Source organism: Hippopotamus amphibius, chromosome 12 (assembly GCF_030028045.1).
Source record: "Hippopotamus amphibius kiboko isolate mHipAmp2 chromosome 12, mHipAmp2.hap2, whole genome shotgun sequence".
NCBI lineage: Eukaryota > Metazoa > Chordata > Mammalia > Artiodactyla > Hippopotamidae > Hippopotamus > Hippopotamus amphibius.
Window position 1 is genome coordinate 29,533,590 of NC_080197.1, and position 15,202 is coordinate 29,548,791.

Genomic DNA, 15,202 nt, shown 5'->3' on the forward strand with positions numbered 1-15,202 from the left:
AAATGACCTAATTTCAGTAAATAAAAATTTTCATTTTCCATAAAACAGATGCCTTTGTGGCTAGGAGAAAAGACAGACCCACAAACGGACAGTCTCGAAGTGAGGTGACTGCAGAACCACTGCTTTTAGTATTCACTCTCGTTGTGGGCTGGGCTCTTGCTGGACAAGCTGGGTGATGAGAGCAGGCCTCTTGCCCCCTCTGGGCCTCTGGGCCTCAGGGCCTACACTTAAAGTGGAAGGTGAGAGGTGGGCCAGCCTCGTGTTCACAGCCTTCTCAGACCCATTTTCATAACAATCATTTTGTATCACCCCTTTACTGCCTTAAATGGAATTCAGAGATAATAAAACTGATCTACATGCATTGAGAAAACCAAGTCATGCCCTAACTGGAGAAAAAAAAAAACGGATAGTAATTGGAGTAAAATGATTTGTATTTGAGTCTTCAGGTATAAGAACAGTACAAGGCAAAATGAAGCAGTTAGATGCTTGCCTCTATGTACAGGGCTGTATTATGGGTGATTAAAATATTGTCAGTGTGTTGCTGTAGGTGACATAATTTTTAAAATTGGTTAAAAAAAAAGCCTCAATAAGATTACGAACAACACAAAGTTCAGTCTTCCCTCGATTGACACAGGAGTTGCATTCTTGGGAAATTTGGTGTATATCAAGACCACGCAAAAAATACTTTTAATTTTATATGTTAAATGAATTGGGGTCTAGGTTCACTTTATTAAAAGCAGGTTTTCAGCTGCACTAGGTCCTGGGGGGATGTGTGGGAGGAGGGACGATTTTTTTGTGGTGCAAGAATATCCTTTTCATTTCAGGGCATCCAACACAAGCCCTAGTTCCCAGTTCCTGCCCCCTTCATTGCTGTGTCCACCCTAGGTGCCCTCCAACTTCCCAGAAAGTCCAAGGGCCTGGAGGCCCACTCTGCGCTGGGCTCATGCTCAGCTCCAGGCAAGGCCCTTCCACCCTGGAAACTAACCGATGACTCGCCCCAGCTTAAAGGTCTGTAGGTGATCGGCTCCCCGTGACGCAGCTCCTCAACCAGTAGTGGAGTCCCTGAATCCAGGTGTTGCCCCTCTTCACTTTTGTGCCCCTGGAAAAGCCCCTTCTTATGTCAGGGTATCCCTGGACCCTCCTCCAGAGGCCTCTGGGCATCCTTCCCCTGTGACACTACCTGATAGCTGATGTTTATGACCACTTAACTATGTCCCAGACACTCTTAAATACACTAACGTATTCAACCTCATGACAATGCTATGAAATGAGTTCTATTATCATTTCCATTTTATAAATGGGGATCCCTAGATTCCTAAATGAGTTTGAACTCAGGCATCTCGGATGTGAGCCTTGTGTTCCCAACCACCACACCACCGTCTCTCTTTGGCCTGTAGGACTGTGCTTCCATGGCTGGTTTCTGGAGGCAGCTCCAGATGATCTGACTGGGGGTATTTAGGGCCACAATTTGATTAGAGGGGATGTGAGGGTGTAAAGTTGAAACTACATTTTCATAATACTTAAATAGAAGTCCTTAACAAAACTGGGTGTGGGGTGGTGCTGAAGGCCCTGTGCCTTCCTACCTCCACCCCTTCCCCCTGCCCAGCTCCTCCCACCCCACCCCCATCCCTGAGTCCCACCACCACTACCACCTCCAGGCTCACCCCTACCTTGAAGATCCACCACCACCAGCTCCTGACCCACCCAGCCCCACCCCTTTCTCCCCTAACCCCACTCCCAGTACTACATGCTCCCCTACCCTCCAAAGCCCACTTCCTCCCCAAGTTTCACCCCCTCCCCACCTTGGTTCTCATCCTGGCCTCACCCCAGTCCCACTCTCTAGTCCCACCTTCCACCACCTGCCTGACACCTTTTCAGCCTTCAGCCACTTTTTATGAGTGAATGAAAGGGACTACAATAGTGAAAAGTTGGGTTCCTGCCCTCAGTGAGCTCAGATTCTAGTGGGGACAAACTAATAATCGTCAAGGAAATAAACACACACACACACACACACACACACACACACACACACACACACTCACATACTCACACACTCTCACACACACACTCAAACACACACTCACACACATACACACGCACACACACACACACTTACGTTTACATGTAGCAGTAAGTGCCATGAAGAAACTTAAGCTGCAAATGGGAAACAAGAAGGAGGAAGATGTGGTGGTGGACGGGGTGATCTGGGGAGGCCTTTGAAGGCACAGTTCAGCAGACTTGCCTGAATTAGGGAATGTGTATGGCCAAGGCCCAAGTGGGTGTCAGAGTAGGGCCAGTTTAAAGGGTGGTGGTGGGAGATAAGATGAGGGGGGAGGGGTGTCGCAGGGACCAGACCATGCAGGGCCTTGTCGGGTGTGGAGATTTTCAGGGGCAGAGCAGGGAACACCACCCAGTTATTTCAGAGGCCCAGTTCCACACTGTTAGTTTCCTGTGGTTGCTGTAACACATTACCACAAATCTGATGGCATAAAACAACAGAAATTTATTCTCTCCTATTTCTGGAGGCCAAAAGTCTGAAATCAGTATTGCTGGGCTGAAATCAAGGTGTCAGGGGGCCATGCTCCCTCCAGAGTCACTGGGGAGAATCTGCTCCTTGCTTCTTCCAGCTTCTTGTGGCTGCCAGCAGTCTTTAGCTTGTGGCTGCATCACTCCCATCTCTGTCTTTGTGGTCACATTGCTTTCTCCTCCTCTTCTGTGTGGAATCTCCATCTGTCTCTTCCTCCTCAGGACACTTTTGATTGCACTTAGGGCCCACCTGGATAATTCAGGATAACTGCTCCATTTAAAGATGTTTAATCACATTCGCAAAGTCCTTTTTGCCATACAAGATAACATTCACAGGTTCCAAGGATTAGGACTTGGATATCTTTTGTAGGGAGACATTATTCAATTTATTATATCTACACTTTCTTCTGATGTCTGGTAAATCAATGATTTATTCAACTCTCAGTGCAGCGTAAACCTCGACAGTTGTTTCTTTTTCCTTTGTGGTAATGCGATTATCTGATTTAAGCTTTGATTTCTGAGGCATCCATTTCAAAGAGGCATCCCCTTCAATGCGTCTATCTCAGATAACCATATTGCCGGCCGCAGAGCTAGAGAAGAAGTCAGGCCATCTTCCCCTTGCTTTAGAGATCTTGGTTGATTTTAATCACTGATCATTTGAGTTACTAGTTTTTTTTCTTTTTTTCTCTTCCTGGACTTTAAATTACCGCTCTTAAGTTTTAAATTTACCAATAAAGAGTGAGCACACAAAATCATAGGCCCCAATAAAACAGAACCCCAGGTTCTCTCTCTCTCTTTTTGTTTCCCTGCAAACTTGCTGTGTGGCCCCAGGAGTGCTGTGTAATTTCCAGGTCTTGTAAGTAATAAACCTCTATTTCTTCAAAGTTCCCTGATGATTATCACTGAAGGGCATCTTGCACTCATAATACGAACTATAAGGGCCGGTCCAACCACAATATTGGTTATTGATATGCTGAAACTGGTGCAAAACACTCAGACTAAATTCGTGGCCCCTTTGGATTAATGTTGTTCCAGCTGCTCTTCTGTTTGTTATAATGAAAAATATCCAAACTAATCTACTTCCCTACATAATAGGTGCTAATAAATGTTTGTGTGGAAAGAGGAAAGGGAGTTTGCATGCACTGAGTATACGCAGAGCACACAGCACAGAGTAAACCCTCCGTCGATGTTGAATTGAATTGTTTCTTATACAATACAGAGAGTCCATGTTATTTTCCTCGATGTTCCAAGAGGTGCAATGACTGATTTGTTACTAATGGTGCACAGGGAGGGAGTGGGGGCTTCAGGATTAGAGATTGGGCATGTCTGACTCCAAGGAATGCTTGCTTTCCCCTGCACCAGGGCTTCTCAACCTTGGTACTACTGATACTTTGGGCCAGATAACTCTCGGTTGTGGGGTCCGCCCTGTGCATTATAGGATAGTTAGCAGCTTCCCTGATCTCTACCCACTAAAGGGCAAGTTCAGTGACAATCTAAATCTACCCCCAAGTTGTGACAGTCAAAAATGTCTTTAGATATTGCCACATATCCCCTGGGGGGCAAAGTATCCTCCTCTTGAGAACTACTGCCCTCCATTATGCTGCCAGGGTGGAGGTGGAGGTACAAAGAGGTGCCATTTCAGCTGGGAATTGAACTCAGGGGTCCCATGGAGCAAGTAAGAAGCTGTCTCTATGCCACAAAGGTGGAATCACTGGTTCTACTGATATTTACTCTCTGGTTCTGTAGTGACAGCTTTTAGCTGGGCACACTCTTGCTAGAATAAAGACTGCATTTCCCAGGCTTCCTTGCAGCTAGGTGCAACCATGTGACCACATTCCAGCCAATTAGAGGTGATATAGACCAATTCCTAGCTGTGACCTTGAAGGGAAGTGTCATTTTCCCCTTCACTACTTCCTTCCCTGGTCTTTCTGCCTGGGAAGTGAACCTGGTAACAACAAGATCAAGGAATCCTGGGTCTGAATACCAGGGAGTCCCTGAAGTGCCTGGCATGCTTATGCTGGACTATTACTAGAGAAATCAACTTTCTTCTGATTTGAGCCACTGTTACTTAAAAGTTTTGTTAAAGTTGCCAAACCTGCATTCTAACTATCACAGCCATCCAAGCCAGCCACAGTGGAGAAGGAAAGAAGGCAGGAAAGGAGGAAGGAAGGATATAGAGGGAGGAGCACAGGTGGTCTGGCTGGGCCAGCTCAGAGACACTCAAGGAAACCTTCTGGAAAGGACCATAGGTTGGATCTTGAAGGAAAAGAAAACGTGGAGTGGGGAGCAAGGGGGCAGGCCCTCCAGAAGGGGCTGCAACAGAAGCAAGGGCCTCAAGGAGAGACCCAGGCAAGGCCTTGAAGGACAAGGAGGGCTTGAACAGGCTGAGAAGAGAGAGGAAGGCAAATCACAGAGGAGCTCAGTGCCAAATGAGGAATTTCAACAGATGAACGGAAATCAGGTGTAGGGATCCTGGAGTTTGTCATGAGGCCTGAGGGCATTTGGAGGCTGGAACTGGAGGCAGAGAAATGATTGGGGAGTCCCAGAATCTCTCTTAGAGGACCCACTCTCGGGCTGACCAGTCTACCCCATGCCACATGCTAAGATGAGCACAGTTCTGTTGAGCCTGAAGTTTTGATGTCTTCTTGTCAAGGGCTCTTCCGGCGGGCAACCAGGGCTAGCAGGAGTGCAGCCAAGGTCACTGCTTTCAGCCCTAGAACCACAAGTGTGAGCACAGACAGCAGACCTGGTGGACACAGAGGAAAGCTCAGGAAAGACACCAGATGAGCCCCCAACAGCCCACACCTCAGTGCCCCTGTGATGAAATTGGGCCCAGCTTCTGTATAACCTCTGGGGCCACATCCTTTCTATCCTGAAAGTGATCAAAGACCTCCCAGCCTTCTGTCTCAGACTCGAAAAGCCTTTGCCCAATATCCTACCTGTACCTTTAATCATCTTAACAGCATCTCTGACCTCTAATAACAATAGAAAGCTGCTTTCTTTATAGACTGCTCAGCTCTGCTGTCCCAGGTTCTGAGCTAAGCACTTCCTAACTGCCTTATATAATCATCAAATTAATCTTGCAAGGTAGGGTAGTGATCCAACTTGTAGAGATGAGGAGACAGACCCAGAATGGGGAAGTGATTTGCTCAGGGCTACATGTGTCAAAGTTGTGATGGAACCAAATGGTTTGGCTCCTAAGAATGGCAAAAACAGGGCTGAGCATCAGGGAAGCTAACCTGGTCACCTCTATTCCAAGTTTGCCCAAGTTATCAAGTGCCCTTGAGTGCACCTTGAGGTGATGTGACAGGCACAGTTCTGGGCACTTAGCACATGTGGCCCCATTGGATCTGTGTATAACCCCATGAGGTAGGCTCTCTGTTTCTTATCTCCTTTCCTTCCCCTAGATCACAGAGCAGAATATCAGAGATTCAAGGAGTAAGGCAACCTGTCCATAATCTCACAGCTAGAACGGGGCTCAATCCAGGGACCCTGGCCACAAAGCTATGTTCTTCAGCACTGATATGCACAGCTTCAGTGTATTCTTGCTCTGAATCATGGGGAGGTCACCACCTCAGAAGCAAGACTGCCCACTGAACAGTTAGCACTGACTACAGAAATTCCTTCCTTTGAACTTTAATGTAGTTCTCTGGGTTCTGGTTCTGCAGTTGAGACAGAGTCCTGGGAACTCTCTTAGTGGCAGAAGGGCCCTAGAAGTCCGGGACTGCTCCCTTCCCATGGCCAAGCCATCTCTGGCTCCACTTACCTGTGGGGAATTCGTTAACGGTGCTGGAGGTAGGTACACTCACCTGACGGAAATATCTTGGATGCAAGTTCATTGGTGAATTCTGACTCTTGGAGAGAAGTGTGCTTTGCTGCAAGGGAGAGAATTGGTCTCACACTCCTCTTTCTTTATATCCCTCCACTTCTTGAGCCCCTGTGTTAGGACCCAGGGTCCCTGAGTTAAATCTGCCAGTTTCTGCCTGGAATGGGGGCTGGAAGTCAAGCTCTGTAACTATGAAGGACTAGTTAGACCTGCTTGAGTGTCTCTGGGGTAGGGACAATGCCAGCTTCATTGTAGCAGTACCTAGTACAGTGTAGAGCAGTCAAATGCATGCAATAGATGTCTGTTGAATCATTAACAGTCTATACAAAGTTGTGTGGAGCCCAGAATGGGAAGAAATTAACTGTTTGGGAGAAGGAGATTTCACAGAGGAAGGGCTACTTGTGCTGGGCCTTGAAGGATGAGTAGAAGTTCTCCATAGAAAAGGAGAAAGTATTCCAGGGAGAGGGAATAGCTTATGTAAAGACCTTGAGGTTAAGAAGAGCTAGCTTGTTTGGGATGTGGTGAAAATTTCCTCATAGACCACCTCCCCCTATGCCCCAACACCTCCTAGACCACCTGTCTCACCTTTGACTCTCAGCATTGTGCCCTGTCCAGATAGATAAGGTCTGTTGGGTTTCCTCTGAAACTTTACACAGTAGTAAGTGCCTGCATACTCAGTGGAGATGCCGTGCAGAAGAATGCTGAAATCGTTTTTGGAGGCCTGGACTGCTGTCACATTGGGGTCAGAGATGCCTCTAAAGTTGTAAATGGCCTCCCGGCTCAGACCAGCCCCCCGAAACCACCTGATGGGTCCGGGAGGACCATCTCCAAGCACCGTGCAGTTCAGGAAGACAGTGTCTCCAGTGGTTGCCAATACCAACTCCTGGGGTTGGATGATCCAGAGGTCTGGCTCTGGGTCCCCAGCTCCTGAAGCCAAAGAAAGGGCTTTGTTGTTCTGTGTCTCCCTCCACAGTCCACTCATTTCTTCCCTCATATCTACCCAGCTTTTCCTTCCCCTCTTTTCTTCACTCAGCCACTCCCTTCCCTCATTATTTATCAGTTGATTAGCTCAGTAAAGAAGTTCTCAGTAGCTACTATGTGCTGATGCTAGGACTGGGGAAAAGAAAGCTCAGCAAGAAACACAAATGTCCTGCCCTGGAGAAGTTCTCAGTCTGGGTGTAGATGGTCCAGAAAATCCCCATGAGGTTGGAAACCCAGAGGGCTACAGGACTAAGAGGCTTGGAAGGAGTCAGAGAAGACTTCCTGAAATGCTTGCATTAAGTTAAAATGAAACCCCCACTCCCACCCCTTGCCCCAACACATGCTCACAGATACCCTCCATGTCAGCAGTTTACAGGGATTTCACAAATATCAATTCTTCTATTTCATCACCTGAATATCTCTTAAGGTAGGAATTATGTTGCCTATTTCACAAGTTAAGCACTTGAAGGATATAGAGCTGAAGTGACTAACTTAAGAACCCACTTCTATTGAATGACAGACCCAGGATTTGGGTGTCCCGGTCACCACTGATGGACTTACAGATAGCATGACTGGTTGCTTGGGGATTAAATGATCAGTCCCAGTTCTTGACTCTCCTCTGATAGTGTGGCACATCCATACTCTCCGTGGACTCATGGTGGCCAGGTTTACTTCCTGTCTCTTAACTTTGACCTTAGTCATGTGACTTGCTTTAGACAATGGGCTAGCAGACATTATATGAGTAGAAGCTTGAAACGTGGGGACTTGCCCTCTTGTGTTTCTGCCATCTCCATGAGAAATATATACTTTGGCCAATGTGGGCCCTGGAGTGAGACATGTAGAACAGAACCACCCCAGCTGCCTGTAAATGTGTGAGTGAGACATACTAGTTGTTATATGCCACAGAGTTTTTGTGAGTGTAGCATGATTGTGGATAAAGTTGACTGATGCGGGAGATAGATCAGAGATATGAACTGCAGGGCCTGATACTCACCCTTCACAAGCACAGAGGTGCCCTCACCCAGCTTCTCTCCTGGGTGCTCACTCAAGCCATCAAGTCTCACACAATGGTAGGTTCCAACATGTTTCTTGGTGACATTGTGGATATAGATGGAATAGTCGCAATTAAGTAGCTCCGGTGTCTTCTGGATCATGGGCATCACCCCGGGGAAGAAGCCATGTTTGAAGTTATAAATTTCCTGCAGGTCCTGGTTGCTTACCTTGACCCATTTTATCATGGCATCAGTGCAGGAGCCAACTACTGTACATCTCAGTAGGAGTGTCTCACTTTCTGCCACCAGCATGGGGCCCTCAGGCTGCAGCACCTGCCACTCATCTCCCTTGCTCTGCTCAGAAGCTCCTGCAACAGAGGAAGAAAGGCCTTGTGCTGGGCTGAAGGGACTTGGAACCCTAAGAGGCAAGCTTAACATAAACCAGCCATCAGCTGGTCAAGAACAATTGCTTAGAACACTCGAGGGGTGTTGTTGGAGAGGGAAGTAAAAGAGGAGATGAGGCAGCTGGCTGGGGAGAGAGAGAGAGCAGGGCTATTAAATGGAGACTTATGAGTAATAGATGGCACTTGAATGTATTATCTCATTTATTTCTCCAACACTCCTTAGAGGTGGGCAGCATCACCCCCCATCTTACAACAGAAGACACTGAGAACTCAGAAAGCTTAGGTAGCTTTCCCAGGATCACCATTAATTGGGCTGAATTGTGCCTCCCCCACAAATTCATATACTGAAGTCCTAACTCCCAGCATCTCAGAATGAGACTCCATTTGGAGATAGGGTTTTTAAATAGGTGACTAAGTTAAAATGAGGTCACATAGGTGGGTTCTAACCCAATACAACTGGTGTCCTTATCAGAAGATAGGTTGAACTGTTGAGTTTGGCCTCAGACTGAGCACAGTGAAGGAAGGCCAAGGCCTGCCATGGAAGTTCTTCTATACCTGGGTTATGAACAGCACCTCAGTTACCTCCTCCAAGAACTCTGTGAGCTTCTCCATTCCTGAGAGAAAACTAATGTTCAGAGAGGTGCGGAAACCTGAGGGAAACCATGCATTCAGTAGGTGTCATGGCCAGGATTTGGATTCAGATCAGTTGCCTTAAGTTTCTGCTCACCACAAGGTCATTAGCTTTGTGCCCTGAGTTTCCTTTCATCTGTACTTCCATCAGGCCTTGGGAGTAACTAGGTCTCATTCCAAGACCTAAGTTTGTATCATGGTGTAGGGGAGAAAGCTGAAGCAAACATTTCCTCCTAAGAGGCTATGCGGAAGGGTTGTGGAATTCTATATTCATTTCCTCCCCATCTTCAGCTAGGTGTGTGCCATTAGCCACTAAGAACTTCCTTAGAGTTGTGACCAAGTGACACCCCATGTTCAATCCTAGGGATTCCATTTGTCCTTCATGTCCTTAGTTCCAGGAAGTTCAGCAAACACTCAACCCCAAATACCACTATTTGAGTCAGTCAGACCTTTTCTCTCTAATTCTTTCTGCTTGTTCTTTCCCTGGCCTCAGGTAGTTTCCTTACATGTATGTGCTAAACTGTGCAAATCTCAAAAGCAAGGTCCCAAAATAATAAAATATAGTAACATTCTATTGTGAAGCTTATAATGCATGTACAAGTAAAGTTAAGGCAATAATAAAATAAAGGCTGGGGTAGGGAGAATGTTAGTATACCATCATAAGGTTCTTATACTATACGTAAAATGATATGGTATCACTTAAGGTAGATGTTGATAAATTAAAGAGATATAAACCCTAAAGCAACCACTAAACTACAAAATAAACAGTTGTAGCTACTAAGTCAATAAAGGAGAGAAAATAGTATTATAAAAACATTAAACTACCAAATGAAGACAGAAAAAAAATAAAAGGGAACAAAGAACAAGTAGGAGAAATGGGAAGGTAATAGATTTAAAACTAATCATATCAAAAATTACTTTAAATGTAAATGTTCTAAATATTCCCATTAAAAGTTAGAGATTGGGGGAGGGCGGGGGGAAAAAAAAAGTTAGAGATTGTCAGATTGGACAAAAAAGTAAGATCCAATTACAAAGAAATACACTTTAAATACAAAGGTGCAAATATGTTAAAAAGGAGAATGATGGGAAAAGATATATCATACTAACACTAATAAAAAGCTGGAGTGGTTATATTAATATCAGATAAGGTAGATTTTGGAGCAAAGAATATCTCCAGGAATAAAGAATGCCATTTGATAATGATAAAGAGGTAAAATAATCAAGAAGGCATAAAGCCCCCAAACATTTATGCATCTAATAATAGAACTTGAAAGTATATGAAGCAAAACCCAACAAAACTGCAGGGAGAAACAGACAAATCCACAGTTATTGTCTGAGATTTCAATATACTTATTTCAATAGTTGATAGAGTAAGTAGGCAGAAAATCAGAAAGAATATAGACGATTTAAAAACATGATCAACAACTTAGTCTAGTTGATATTTACAGAAAATTATATCCCCAAGTAGCAAGATATACAGTTATTTTCAAGTGCACAAGGAATATTTACAAAGACAGAGCATGTTCTGAGTCATCAAAAAGTCTTAATAAATTTAAAGGAATTCAAGTCATGAAAAGCATAAACTTTGACCACAAGGAATTAAATTAGTAGAATCAATAACAGACAGATGCCTGGAAAACTGCAGATGTGTGGAAACTAAATAACACACAAGTCAAAGACAAAATAAAAGGGAAATTAGAAGGTATTTTTATCTGAATGAAAATGAAAACACAACATTAAAATTTGTGGTATGCTGCTTAAGCTGGTGGATATTTATAGCATTAAATGCTTATTTAGGAAAGAAGAAAAGACTTAAATGAGTGACCTTAGTTTCACCTTAACAAACTAGAAAAAAAAGAGCAAATTAAATCAAAAGTAAATAAAAGAAAGGAAACCACAAAGGTCTGAGTGAAAAATCAATAAAGCAGAAAGCCAAAGCCAATAGAGAAAAGCAATGAGAATAAAATCTTTGAGAAGATCATTAAAACTGATACATTTCTAGCCCTACTGAAAAGGAGAACGAGAGAAAGAGAGAGAGAGAGAGGGAGGACCATAGATAGATATCAGGAACGAGAGCGGTGACACAAGTACAGATTTTACAGATATTAAAAGGATAATAAGGGATTGTTATGAACAAGTTTCATGCCTGTATATATTTGACAATACAAATTTCTTGAAAATCACAAACTACCAAAGCTACCTCAAGAAGAGATAAACTTGACAGTCCTATTGTGTATTTAAAACATTTAATTTGTATTAAAAACCTTCTCACAGAGAAAACTCCAAGCCCAGATAACTTCACTAGTGAATTTTACCATATATTTAGATACAACACCCAAATCATGATCAATAAAAGAACGCATTGATAAATTGGAGTTCATAAAAATTAAGAACTCAAAAGGAGTTCAAAGGACACTTGTGAAAGAAGAAAAGGGAAGCACAGAGTAGCAGCAAATCTTTGCAAAACATACATCTGATAAAATGTTTGTAACCAGAATTATATAAAGAATCCTCAAAACTCAATAATAAGAAACACAGTCTAAAAATGGGAGTTGAACAGATCCTCATCGAAAAAGATGCATGCGAAAGATGTTCAACATCATTACACATTAGGTAAATGCAAATTAAAGCTACAATGAGATATTACTACACTAAAATTGAAAAGGCTGACCATACCAAGTGTTGGCTAGGATGTGGGGGAAATGTCATCCTCTTACATTGATGATGGCAATGAAAAATGGTACAACTATTTTGGAAAACATTTTAGCAGTGTCTTAAAAAGTTAAACAATCACCTATCATATGATCCAGTCATTTTATTCTTACGTATTTTCCCAAGAGAAATGAAAGCATATGTCCACACAAAGACTTTTACATATTCATAGGTGCTTTCTTTGTAATAGCCCCAAACTGCGAGCAACCCAAATGTCTGTCAATAGTTGAGTGGAAAAATAAACTGTGCTTTATCCATACAGTAGATAGAAGTGAAAAGAAATGACTATTGTTATGTGCAGCAACATGAATGAACCTCAGAATAATTACGATGAGTAAAAGAAGCCAGGCAAAAAGGAATATATACTGTGTGATTTTGTTGTATAAAGTTCTAGAAAATGCAAACTACTCCATAGTGATGGGAAGCAGATAAGCAGTTGCCTGTGGAGGAGGAGGAGTGGAAAGGATGAATCACAAGGAAACTTTTATGGGTGTTAGGTGATTATCTTGGTGATAAGTTCACAACTGTGAAATGTCCAATACCCACAAAATGCTTCAAATTGTATACCTTAAATATATACAGTTTTTTGTATGTCAATTGTACCTCAAAAAGCTGTTAAAAAATTTACGAAGATGACATTTCTGTGTGTGATGAGAAAAGAGAACTAATGGAGAAGAGGCAGTGGGGGGAGGTGAGGGCTCAGAAAGTCTCACAATTCTTATTCCATCTGGGGCGAGTCTGGGTAAGTGAAACAGCAGGGAGGAAACTGGAGCCTGGAATAAGGCCCTGTGCCCCACACCCTTTTCACCCTCCCTTTCCTGATTCTCCTTCTATGTTGTCATGTGGACTTTGGGAAATGTCCTCAGTGCTTTGTCTCTACCTTGTCTGTGGAGTTGGACCAGTCCCTTTCCCACAGCTCTGGGATTCTTTTCCACCCATTTCCCATCTGCATGCTTTGGTTTTCATGATCCCTATTGAGGGGTTCCCTTTTGGAAGCCTGATAGAAATCAATATTTTTCAAAATTATTTTGAATATATTTTATCCTAGTTAGTTTAGATACGTGATTTCCTAACCTGGTGCCTAACACATAATGGGCACTCAAAAGCACTTGTGAAATGAGTTACTAAGAAATACAATTCACACATTGAGAAAACCAGCTGGAAGAAGTGCCCCAAGTCACAGCCAGTAAATGAGGGAATATCCGGGTCTGGTTCCACACCTGGGTCCCACTGGGGCCTCTCTTGGTGGTGACCATTCTGGAGGACCCAAGGTGTAATGAGAAGAATCTAGATCACAGTAGGGCTTGGGGCAGAGACCCACATGGGCAGGGGTTGCAATGAGCCCACTGACAGCCACACACCTTGTCTGGTGGATCAGAGGGTTCTGGGCTCAGAGGCTGAGTTTTACCCAGAAGCCCCAAAACTTAGGAGTTAAATCAGCCTGATCCTGACTTAGAGGAGACATGGGTATGATAATAACAGCCAAAAGTTGTTAAATCTTTACATTGTGCCAGGTATTTATAGGTATTATCTCATCGAATCCTCCAAACAAAGAGGTGGGCCCTAGGATTAGTCTCATTTTACAGAGCCCCCATGGCTCACGGATGTTTGATTTGTATGGTTGCACAGGGCCCAAAGCTTAGAAGGGCCTCATGCTTGCCTTAATGCTCTACTGTTGCTGTCTTAAAATTCTGAATACTTTTTGAACAAAGGACATGTACTTTCATTTTGCACAGGGCTGGGTAAATTTTGTAGCCTGTCCTGGGCTGAGCCTCACCATTTTTATATTTAATACTTACACCCCGTAGAGAAAGATCCCAAAGAGCAGTTCTTTGTAGATAGGCATACAAGTGTCTGAGCCAGAACTCAGCGTTGTGATCCCAGAGCCTGGGAGCTTAACCCTGTGTTGCCCAAGAAATTCTGCTTCTCTCAACACTTGGTCTGCACTCTGCTGGGATCAGGAAAGTTCTCAGCATGCCGCCCTCCCCGCCCCCACCCCCCGCCTTTACTTCATCTTGGTAGGGTCAAGCCCCTCCTGGCACCCCTCTCTGGGATCAGCCAGGGGTAGATCCTGTTCTGTCCCAGATCCTACTCACCTGAGAGGACAAGGAGCAGTGCCAGCAGCCAGGAGCAGGGAGGTGAGTGAGCCAGGCAGGTAGGGGGTGCTGTCAAGGGCGGCACAGGGTGCCTCCTGTGGTCTCCTAGACTGGCCACCATTCCACTCTCTGATGGGTATTGGAGTCTGACGTGGGGTTTGTGGGCAAGGCTTTTTCTGCTTTTCATGGCCAAGGCTACTTGGAGAAGTATTTTCATCGCAGTAAGACAAGGCTGCTGGTGTAAGAGGAAGAAGCTGGGTGGAGGGATTTCCGGCTTTCGTGTCTAAACGTAGTTCCTGTAATCACTCTGTCAAAGCCTTAATGACCTTTCCTAGGCCCCACTCCTTGGCATCCTGGGAGGGAGATGAGCATGGCTATCATAGTGTGCCCTCAAGTCAGCCTGACTTTGGATCAAGAATTGGGTCTGTCTCTTTCTGGCTGTGTGACCGCTCAAAGTCACTTGTCATCTTCGAGCCTTTGTTGCCTCATTTACAAAATGGGGACAGTAGCAATCCCTTCTTAAGAAAGATGTTGCAGGAATGATATATGTGTGTGAGGGCTTAGCATAATGTAAAGGCCAAACATATTAGCCATTGTCATTCATAATATGTAGGAAATAGAGGAAGTGACATTTGCTTAAGAAGGATTTATTACAAAGCAGGCCCCCTGAGGCCCTGCTGTTAGCATTGCACAGTGAGCACAGACTCCATTCCTAATTGTATAATCGTGGGCAACTATCTAAACTTCCATTTCTTGGGGTCCAAATGTAAAATACTCAGATTGTGCAAAAATTTGTGTTTGTGGCACCTTAATTTTCTGTAATTGATCTAAACTTCCTTGAGATCCCCCCATCATGTTGGCTATCAGGAAGGAAAAGATTAAGTTTGCTAATTAATCCCAGGCTCTTCCAGGTCTGACAGCTTCTTTAGCTGCACTATCTGGATTCAAATCTTGGCTTTACCCAGATCTTGCTGTGTGATCCTAGGACAATCATTGAGCACTCCTGATCTGTAAAATTAAAATAAAAATATGGTT

The 15,202-nt window shown here is 44.1% G+C and overlaps 1 protein-coding gene across 1 annotated transcript; it reads right to left on the reverse strand.

Annotated features, from left to right (window-relative positions):
• Positions 1-5,174: 5,174 nt before the first annotated feature.
• SIRPB2 (signal regulatory protein beta 2) lies at positions 5,175-14,354 on the reverse strand. The gene is made up of 5 exons (XM_057703866.1): positions 14,168-14,354; positions 8,328-8,693; positions 6,938-7,279; positions 6,336-6,401; positions 5,175-5,272 (listed from the first exon to the last, which is right to left on the reverse strand). The coding sequence occupies exons 1-5, from the start codon at positions 14,352-14,354 to the stop codon at positions 5,175-5,177; spliced, it is 1,059 nt and encodes a 352-aa protein (XP_057559849.1).
• Positions 14,355-15,202: the final 848 nt, after the last annotated feature.

What these genes read in the sequence shown, in the direction of transcription:
- SIRPB2 (XM_057703866.1), bottom strand. Translation starts at nt 14,354, where the DNA reads ATGAAAAGCAGAAAAAGCCTTGCCCACAAACCCCACGTCAGACTCCAA. An exon ending in ACTGCTCCTTGTCCTCTCAG is followed by an intron (nt 8,694 to 14,167) that starts GTGAGTAGGATC and finishes CCTCTGTTGCAG; the next exon opens with GAGCTTCTGAGCAGAGCAAG. An exon ending in CACCTCTGTGCTTGTGAAGG is followed by an intron (nt 7,280 to 8,327) that starts GTGAGTATCAGG and finishes CTTTGGCTTCAG; the next exon opens with GAGCTGGGGACCCAGAGCCA.